General features: G+C 40.6%; 2 protein-coding genes across 2 annotated transcripts; both read left to right on the forward strand.

Annotated features, from left to right (window-relative positions):
- The first annotated feature begins 5,453 nt into the window (after window positions 1-5,453).
- On the forward strand, window positions 5,454-6,185 carry LOC118736282. Its single transcript, XM_036466378.1, has one exon. It carries the CDS (start codon window positions 5,454-5,456, stop codon window positions 6,183-6,185), a length of 732 nt encoding a protein of 243 aa, XP_036322271.1.
- Window positions 6,186-6,718: 533 nt separating this feature from the next.
- LOC118736284 (uncharacterized protein K02A2.6-like) lies at window positions 6,719-7,234 on the forward strand. Its single transcript, XM_036466379.1, has one exon. It carries the CDS (start codon window positions 6,719-6,721, stop codon window positions 7,232-7,234), a length of 516 nt encoding a protein of 171 aa, XP_036322272.1.
- The last annotated feature ends 3,803 nt before the right edge of the window (window positions 7,235-11,037 follow it).

Here is an 11,037-nt window from a genome sequence, read left to right on the forward strand (position 1 = left end):
AACAACAACAACAACAACAACAACAACAACAACAACAACAACAACAAAAACAACAACAACAAAAACAACAACAAAAACAACAACGCCAACAACAAAATTATTATATATTAATAGGTGGCAACACTGGATGCAAGTGGTCGGAAAATTTGCGCTTGTATGCTTAACTGCCAAAATAAATAAAAATATTAAACTAAATTTAATAAAAAGGTGACAAAACGTTGAAAGAGACTAGAAGTAAACAAGTGGCAGTGGAAAATATATGAATTCTGATAAGATTACCCAGAGTTATAGAGTGGGCAGTCATGGTGAAATGAACTGAAGGTGGCGCATTCCCGAAACCGCTACTCTGGTTTTGCCGACTTTGACATTTATGGCAATACGTAAACAAACTTTTTGTTTAGAAACAAGTGCAAACGTATTGTGTACTTTCAAGCGAAAAATCGAAGTAATTCGTGCGTTCTGAAGTAAAAAACGTTTTATTTGTAATAAAAAATGTCGTGTCGTGTGTTGAATTGCAGCAGCCGTAGGGGTGAAGCCCCCAAATGCAGTTTTTTTTGTTTCCCCGCGAGGACGTCTTGGCCAGAAAGTGGGTAGAGTTCTGCCGGCAGGAGAAGCCATACAATTTAGACACCAGCGTAATATGCATGAAGCACTTTACGGGCCACTTTTAAACTCGACATGTTTAGTTGAAAAAGTTGAAATACCACAATTTACAAATTAAAATCGCAGGTAAGCAAGCATCGACCACTTTCTGCAGGAAAACATGCACTGCGACAAGATATTATCACTTTTTTGGCACCTGCAATACAAACACAAAGATTCTAAATAGTTAATTAATAAGACCTATTCTTTTGAACACATTTTAAGAGTGGTTGTATATTTTTTGTTAACGTAGTGCTTAATTTGCTATATTCAAAGATGGCTTCAGAAATTGGTGAATCGAGAAGAAAATACGTTTTCTCACTGCAAATTCACAACTGTCAACTCATTGTTCTTCGCCATATTCTTTGTTTACCCGTTGCCACAAATGTCATTCTGCGGGAATGCGCAATCTTGTATTCTATCGTTCTTGGTGGGTAGTAACTTATAGCAATATGGCCAGCGGCGGACATGAGACCTGTGGAAAATGCAAGAAAAAATTTGCAAATGATGAATGTATTGGATGTGAAGGGGTATGCCAAAATTGGTTCCACTCGAATTGTGTGAGCATAACAGCTCCGGAGCTGAGGCTAATATCCAAGAATAGGAACCTGAAGTGGATGTGCGACGAATGCAATGGCCAGTATGTCCATATGGTAGATACTTCCATCAAGAAAATTATGGGTGAAATGATGGAAAGTATGAAAATAGCTATGGAAAAAATGGTGTCAAGCAAATTAACCAAGTTAATGAAGAAAAGCGGAAATATTCGGACCAACAAGGAGAATGTGGCAACTTATGCGAATAAGGTTAAAGAGGGCAAGGAAGAAGTTATCATTGTACACCCAAAAAAGCAGAGTCTGACAAGTGAGACAACTAAGAGGTAATGCAAAGAGAAATTGAATCCAACGGAGATGAAAGTAGGAATTGAAAACGTCAAAAAAATAAGACATGGTGGCATTGCAATAACATGCAAGACCAAGGAAGAAATCCAGAACATAAATACTGAAGTGATAAAGAAGATGGGGAAAGAATACGAAGCTAAAATTCCTGAACTGAAGAGACCAAAGATGAAATGGAAGATGGTGAATTGTTAAATGCATTAAAAAATCATAACCCAGAAATAGTCAAGGCGGATTTTAAAATTGAGGTTAAAATCAACAAGAAAAGTAGGAATACGTTTATGGTAGTACTAGAAACTGATCCGCGGACGTTCCGAAGAATGATTGAAGAAGGAAGACTTAAAATCAAATAGCAGAGGTGTAAAGTACATGAGTATTTGGCATTATCGCGATGCATGAAAGGTGGAAAAATAGGGAGCACGCCATAATCCCGACTTTGAAGATCCCGACTAGACATAATCCAGACAATTTTTAAAAATCCAGACAATACAAAATCCAGACAGGACATAATACAGACATACAGACAGACATTTTTTCGGATTATGACATACGTGAACGTACTCTTTGCCCCATTCAGCTTATACTGCATGACGTATCACGTAATTTTCTTTCGTATCGTTTTCGATCCATGAACGGGGTGTATAATGAAATCCCGATATACAAAATACCGAAAACAAGAATCCCGAAAGACATTATCCAGACACGACCAAATCCCGACCAGACATAATCCAGACACGACCAAATCCCGACCATACATAATCCCGACAAGACACAATCCAGACAAGAAATCCCGACAAAAAATCCCGACAAAATGTAAAAATAATGAAAAAATCGCGCGATTTTTTAATTATTTTTATATTTTGTCGGGATTTTTGTCATGATTGTCTTCTGTTTTCCCTCAAAAATAATGTATAAAAGACACAGTTGTTGTTATTGTTGGAAGGGCTTACTTAGCCCGTAATTGTCCGCAGGCTCAACTAACGGAAGGCCCAGGAGATTTGATATTTCGATGAGGTATAACCAGAGGGATGTTAGTTGAGTTGGATTGAGTGAGCATGTGAAGAAGTGGTTGGTGTCAAGGGGGGAATCTCCACATGCTGGACACTCATTTTCGATGTTGGGAGGCGAGTTGGGCCATCTCGTTGGGGTATCTCGTGGCAGATGGCTCACTCTCGTTCACAGGTGGTGACTGGCACTGATGACGGCATTCACTTGACTGGCGTTTGTAAATACCGTTAATAGCCTGTCTGTACAGTCCCAGTCCCAGGGGTGCTGTGCGTAGTGCGGGACCTAGTCCTTCAGCTGAAGCAAGTTCGAGTGCTGACAACTGTAGCACCTTACTGGGAGAATTTCGGCTTCACTGTGTATGTGATGTTCTGGCGACATCAGAAGACATCCTCTGGTTGTCCAGGGTGTTGTATTGTGGTATGTCTTTAGTTTCGTTCACTGCAAACCAATTGTCCCCGGCGAGCACACAGGCGCTGCATAATTTAGAACCGGACGGCTTTGTATGTTTGCAACACCGTTTCTTTGTCTTTGGCCAAGTCCTGCCGAATTGAGGACTACGGCTCTGTACTTTGTTGGCAATTTCGGTTGTATGCGCCGGGAACGAGAGCTAGATCTGACAATTTTCCGGTAATTCACCGTTGGAATTAGTTTGCCATCGACGAGAATACACAGCTTTCGTCCTTGTGGTAAAATGCCGAGAAGGTTAGGTTCCTTGCAGTGAAGAAGCGAAAAAATGTGGAGTGGTAACCGTTTATATTTAAGCATAAGTCATCAATTTCATTTCCGGACGCATTGTATTTTTTTTTGTCTGGATTGTGTCTTGTCGCGCGATTTTTTAATTATTTTTATATTTTGTCGGGATTTTTGTCATGATTGTCTTCTGTTTTCACTCAAAAATAATCTATAAAAGACACAGTTGTTGTTATTGTTGTAAGGGCTTACTTAGCCCGTAATTGTCCGCAGGCTCAACTAACGGTAGGCCCGGGAGATTTGATATTTCGATGAGGTATAACCAGAGGGAGAGGGGGGATGTTAGTTGAAGGATTGAGTGAGCATGTGAAGAGGTGGTTAGTGTTAAGGGGGGAATCTCCACATGCTGGACACTCATTTTCGATATTGGGAGGCGAGTTGGGCCTCCGTTGGGGTATCTCGTGGCAGTTGAAGCTCACTCACGTTCACAGGTGGTGATTTGCACTGATGACGGCATTCACTTGACTGGAGTTTGTAAATACCGTTAATAGCCAGGGGTGCTGTGCGTAGTGCTACACCTGGTCCTTCAGTTCAAGCAAGTTCGAGTGCTGACAACTGTAGCACCTTACTGGGAGAATTTCGGCCTCACTGTGGATGTGACGTTCTGGCGACATCAGAAGCCATCCTCTGGTTGTCTAGGGTGTTGTATTGTGGCATGTCTTTAGTCCCCGGCGAACCAATTGTCCCCGGCTTTGTATGTTTGCAACACCGTTTCTTTGTCTTTGAGGACTACGGCTCTGTACTTTGTTGGAAATTTCGGTTGTATGCGCCGGGAACGAGAGCTAGATCTGACAATTTTTCGGTTATTCACCGTTGGAATTAGTTTGCCATGGGAGCACTCCCGACTTTGAAGATCCCGACTTTGAAGATCCCGACTAGACATAATCCAGACAATTTTTAAAAATCCAGACAATACAAAATCCAGACAGGACATAATACAGACATAACAAAATCCCGACCAAATAAAATACAGATAACACATTATTCAGACAAGACAGAATCCCGACAACTCAAAATCCCGACAAGACACAATCCAGACAAAAAAAAGTACAATGCGTCCGGAAATGAAATTGATGACATATGCTTAAATATAAACGGTTACCACTCCACATTTTTTCGCTTCTTCACTGCAAGGAGCCTAACCCTCTCGGCAACCATTTTACCACAAGGACGAAAGCTGCGTATCCTCGTCGATGGCAAACTAATTCCAACGGTGAATAACCGGAAAATTGTCAGCTCTAGCTCTCGTTCCCGGCGCATACAACCGAAATTGCCAACAAAGTACAGAGCCGTAGTCTTCAATTCGGCAGTACTCGGCCAAAGACAAAGAAACGGTGTTGCAAACATACAAAGCCGTCAGGTTCTAATTTATGCAGCACCTGTGTGCTCGGCGGGGACAATTGGTTCGCAGTGGACGAAACTAAAGGCATGCCACAATACAACACACTGGACAACCAGAGGATGTCTTCTGATGTCGCCAGAACATCACATCCACAGTGAAGCCGAAATTCTCCCAGTAAGATGCTACAGTTGTCAGCACTCGAACTTGCTTGAGCTGAAGGACCAGGTCCAGCACTACGCACAGCACCCCTGGGACTGGGACTGTACAGACAGGCTATTAACGGTATTTGCAAACTCCAGTCCAGTGAATGCCGTCATCAGTGCCAATCACCACATGTGAACGAGAGTGAGCTTCAACTGCCACGAGATACCCCAACGACATGGCCCAACTCGCCTCCCAAACATCGAAAATGAGTGTCCAACATGTGGAGATTCCCCCCTTGACACCAACCACCTCTTCACATGCTCACTCAATCCAACTCAACTAACATCCCCCCCTCTCCCTCTGGTTATACCTCATCGAAATATCAGATCTCCTGGGCCTACCGTTAGTTGAGCTTGCGGACAATTACGGGCTAAGTAAGCCCTTACAACAATAACAACAACTGTGTCTTTTATGCATTATTTTTGAGTGAAAACAGAAGACTGTTGTGTAAGTAGTTGGCAACCCTATGTATGCAAATTAATAAGTAAGAAGCAAATGACAAAAGGAATAAATGAAGATTCATTACAAAGCAAACACTCGTATCGAACACTACGTAACATGGTGTCAGATCGCGGTCGAAAATAAAGAAATACATATATATTTTCATCATGCCCACAGAGAAGGCGCAAACAACGGCAGAAAGCAGTAAAGTGGTCAGCATGGCTATAACAGTTACCCCATTGGATTTAAAGGCTACCAATTTGTCACTCGCATGGAATAATTGGAAAACTGCGTTCAAAATATACATGCGCGCAGCGGGCCTGGAGCAACAGACCGACCAGCAAAAGGTGGCACTATTACTGCACCACATAGGACCTGATTCGCTCTTGGTGTTTAACTCGTTCAACTATGACATTGATACGGTGGGCTACGATGAACTCCTAAAAAGTTTTAACAACTACTTCGTGCCTAAAGTGAATGTGGTTGTGGAGAGATACCGGTTCTTCTCCAGAAAGCAAGCTGAAGAAGAGACAATTGAAGAATTCGTAACTGTCTTAAAGAACCTTAGCCTATCATGTGAATTTAAAACCCTACGTGAAGATTTAATAAGAGACATTTTTGTGTGTGGGCTTTCGCCAAAGTTTAAAAGCGTCAAAGAACGCTTACTCAGCGAAGTGGACTTAAAATTAGATAAAGCGGTGGCAATCGCAAAAAAAAACATGGTATTAGCCAAAGAAAACTCAGCCGAATTGGGTGCAAACACTGAAAAGTTTATAGCAGTTATCCGTAACAGAAGTAATAACCACGCAGTTATGCAGCAACAACAAACAAAGTGCAGGCCGTTCCTTGTACCAAATGTGGAACGTGGCATAAATACAAATGCCCAGCAGAAGGGGTAAAGTGCCATAATTGCGGTAAACTCAACCACTATGCTAAAATGTGTTATATGCGAAAAAAAACTAACGGCGGTGGAAATTCCCGTATGTATGTGAGAGCAGTCGAAAAAGTAGTAGACAGAGCAGAGGACAATTCAGGGCAGCAGATGTGTATGTATGAGGCGGATGAAGGCGAAGAGGAAAGCGCGTTATTTGTTGGCGAAATCAGCGAGCGGCAGGCGGATACTTACAAAAGCAAAGATGTATGGTACATAAATATATACATAAGTAAAGTAGAGTTAAGATGTCAGGTCGATACAGGGTCACAAGTGAATTTGATCTCGAAAGCAACAGCAGATTTGTTAAAAGCGCAAATAAATTACAATGTAAAGAATACAATTAGAACTTTCAGTGGTGAAAAACTGGAAGTAGTTGGTACAACTAACCTTAAATTCGAGTATGCAAACAAAACCTTTGAGGCGATATTTTACATACTAAAAATGAGTTGCCAAAATGTCTTAGGTTTACCTACAGCAAAAGAGTTAGAGCTTATAAAGATGGTTAATGAAATAAAGAGTGAAGATTTGTTGGAAAAGTACTCTGAAACGTTTAGTGGATTGGGTGTATTAAAAAGAAAGTGTGGTTTACAACTGACGGAAGGTAGTATCCCAACCGTGGACGCATCGCGTAGAATTCCGTTTAGTTTGTACGAACCTTTAAAGCGGGAAGTGAAACGAATGATGGACCTTAACGTTATAGAGCCGGTAGAAGGCCCAACAGAATGGGTTAGCTCTATTGTGATTGTGACCAAACCAAATGGCAATTTACGGATATGTCTAGATCCCAAAAATTTAAATAAAGCAATAGTAATGCCGCGTTTTACGTTGCCTACGGTGGAAGAATGCAAGTCTAAAATGTTTGGGTCTCGAGTATTTAGCACATTAGATGCCAGTTCGGGCTTTTGGATGATCCCATTAAATGAGGAGTCTTCGAAGTTATGTACGTTTATAACTCCGTTCGGTTGTTACAAGTTTTTACGTCTGCCTTTTGGCATAAAAGCAGCACGCACCTGAAATATTTCATGCGGAAATGGTGAGGCTATTTGGGGACATTCAGGGTTTGATTATATATATGGACGATTTTCTGATACATGCGGAAGATGTAAAAGAGCACAGTAAAATACTGGAAAAGGTGTTGAAAAGAGCAAATGAAGTAGGGTTACGGTTTAATAGGAGTAAATCCAATATTCTTAAGGAAAAACTTAAATTTATAGGGCACATTTTCATAAAGAGGGCATACAGGTCGATCCGGAGAGAGTAAAATCAATTGCTGAAATGCCAAAACCCACTAATGTAAAAGACCTTCAACGATTCTTAGGTATGGTCAACTACCTGGGTTCTTTCATCAAAAACTTGTCAGCAAAAAACCAAAACTTACGCAATTTACTCAAAAGTGATTAATTATGGCACTGGCAGGACGTTCATGATAAGGAAGTTGAATACTTGAAACAAGAACTTACAAAAACGCCTGTTTTAGCGTACTTCGATCCAAATCAACCAGTAACGTTGTCTGTTGATGCATCCCAGTTTGCAGTAGGAGCATGGTATTAATCCTCTTGCTTATGCGTCAGCCTCTCTGTCTAATAGTCAGGTTAATTACGCTCAAATTGAGAAAGAGATGTTCGCAATTTTGTTTGGTTGTACAAAATTTCACCAGTACCTATACGGAAAAAAACATCACGGTAGAAACAGACCACAAACCACTTGTACCTCTTTTCGATAAGCCTTTATATAAAATACCGGCACGTCTTCAAAGATTTAGACTACGACTGTTAATGTACAACTTGACCGTTAAGTATAAGCCTGGTACACAAATGTATATAGCTGACACCCTATCCAGAGCCCCGATTAAAGAAATAACGGACGCCAACGTAGACAAAGAACTCGACTTACATTGCAACGCAGTAATTGCACACGTAGCCTTACCAGAAAGGGAGATAGAGGATATTAAAAAAGCAACGGGTCAGGACCCGGTCTTCCAAAAAATCTGTAGATATTTAAAGACAGGTTGGCCATCGTCAAAGAAAGAAGTGGACCCCGATGTAAGCCCATATTACGCATTCAGGGACGACATAAACGAAATCAAAGGGATATTATTAAAAAATAACCGGGTAATTGTACCCAAATCTTTGAGAACAAAAATGTTATCCTATATTCATGAAGGACATATGGGCATCCAGCGATGTCAAGAGTTAGCTCGAAGATCTGTTTATTGGCCGAACATAAATAACGACATTTTTAACCTAGTGACAGGGTGTGAATCTTGCGTAAGGCACAGAAATTCAAATTGTAAGGAATCGCTGTTAAGTCACGAAGTGGTTGATGTTCCCTGGTACAAGTTAGGGGCGGATTTATTTGAATTTAATAACAAAATGTATCTTTTAGTAGTTGATTACTTCTCCAAATATATAGAAATCGAACATCTAAGTGGCGGTTACTCGTGCCAACAGGTTGTTATAAAGTTTAAGTCAATTTTTTCGAGGCAGGGTATTCCAGTAGTCCTGTTAACATTTAGCTCCCAGGAGTTCAGGCACTTTTGTAACGAGTGGAAAATTGATCATCACACCTCTAGTCCATATCATTCTCGCTCGAATGGTCTCGCTCAAAGGTCTATACAAACTATTAAAAAACTACTATATATATATATATATATACAACTAAGAGTCAAGAAACGGGATCAGATCCGTATATAGCTTTGTTTCACTATCGGACCACACTTAAAAATAATATGCCCAGTCCAGCTGAACTGTTAATGTCGCGAACGCTTAGAACAAAATTACCGCTAGTTAGAACAGAAATGAAAGCCAAAATAGTAGACCAGAAATCGGTCAAAAATCGGTGCAAACAAAGACTTGAAGAAGTGAAACGCAGGTATAACAGAACTGCAAAAGAGTTGAAACCAGTTCAGAAAGGAGATCGAATTTATTATAAGAAAAATCCTATGTTCCTATGGGTACCAGGTCAAATTGTACAAAAATGTGAGGAACCTAGGTTTTTTACAATTTTAGATGAAAACAAAAATCTGTACAGAAGAAATAGTGTGGATATCATGAAAATTCCAGAACAAAAACCATCGATGTTAAATAGCTCCGAAGTAAATAACAGCAGTAATAATATGGCAAACAATGAGCCAGATATAAACGAAAAGACGGAGTCGGGTGCGAGAAAGGGAAGTGATATCGATATATCACAACCGGAACTCGAGAACACTAGTACTCTAAGCGCAAAAAACCAAACTATTAAAGAAAATGTCATCACCACCAGAAGCGGTCGTAGAATAGCTCCACCGCAAAAGTTAGATCTTTAGCTAATTGTCACACTTACATGTAAGCACAGTACTTTAGTCTCGAATGTATATCTATATCTAGCCAAATATGTTTTTAATTGTATTGTATTACTTTAATTTCAAATTTACGTACATATTTAGTCAAATATGTTTCTAATTATATTGTATCGGAAAACAAAAGGGAGATGTTGTGCAAGTAGTTGGCAACCCTATGTATGCAAGTTAATAAGTAAGAAGCAAATGACAAAAGGAACAAATGAAGATTCATTACAAAGCAAACACTCGTGTCGAACACTACGTAACAAAGACAATCATGACAAAAATCCCGACAAAATATAAAAATATTAAAAAAAAATGGCGCGATTTTTTAATTATATTTTGTCGGGATTTCTTGTCTGGATTGTGTCTTGTTGGGATTATGTATGGTCGGGATTGTGTCTTGTCGGGCTTATGTATGGTGGGGATTTGGTCGTGTCTGGATTATGTCTGGTCGGGATTTGGTCGTGTCTGGATAATGTCTTTCGGGATTCTGTATTTCGGTATTTTGTATATCGGGATTTCATTATACACCCAATAATTAAAAAATCGCGCGCGCGTCATTGGGAGAGGTGTAGAGTACATGAGTATTTGGCATTATCGCGATGCATGAAAGGTGGAAAAATATGTGTAAAATGTGGAGGGAATCATCTGGCGGCAGCAATACAATGCACGTAATCCCGACAAGACACAATCCCGACCTTACATAATCCCGACAAGACACAATCAAGACAAGAAATCCCGATTTTTTAATCGCGCGATTTTTTAATTAGTTTTATATTTTGTCGGGATTTTTGTCATGATTGTCTTCTGTTTTCACTCAAAAATTATGTATAAAAGACACAGTTGTTGTTATTGTTGTAAGGCCTTGCTTAGCCCGTAATTGTCCGCAGGCTAAACTAACGGTAGGCCCAGGAGATTTGGTGATTGGCACTGATGACGGCATTCACTTGACTGGAGTTTGTAAATGCCGTTAATAGCCTGTCTGTACAGTCCCAGTCCCAGGAGTGCTGTGCGTAGTGCTGGATCTGGTCCTTCAGCTCAAGCAAGTCCGAGTGCTGACAACTGTTGCACCTTACTGGGATAATTTCGGCTTCACTTTGGATGTTATGTTCTGGCGACATCAGAAGACATCCTCTGGTTGTCCAGGGTGTTGTATTGTGGCATGTCTTTAGTTTCGTCCACTGCGAACCAATTGTACCCGGCGAGCACACAGGCGCTGTATAATTTAGAACCGGACGGCTTTGTATGGTTGCAACACCGTTTCTTTGTCTTTGGCCAAGTACTGCCGAATTGAGGACTACGGCTCTGTACTTGGTTGGCAATTTCGGTTGTATGCGCCGGGAACGAGCGCTAGATCTGGGCTCGAATCGTAACATCCTTTCATGGATCGAAAACGATACGTAAGAAAATTACGTGATACGTCAGGCAGTATAAGCTAAATGGAGCAAAGAGTACGTTCACGTGTGTCATAATCCGAAAAATGTCTTTTTAC

The sequence above is a fragment of the Rhagoletis pomonella genome, unplaced genomic scaffold (genome assembly GCF_013731165.1).
Source record: "Rhagoletis pomonella isolate Grant_MI unplaced genomic scaffold, Rhpom_1.0 Rhpom_scaffold_00003, whole genome shotgun sequence".
NCBI lineage: Eukaryota > Metazoa > Arthropoda > Insecta > Diptera > Tephritidae > Rhagoletis > Rhagoletis pomonella.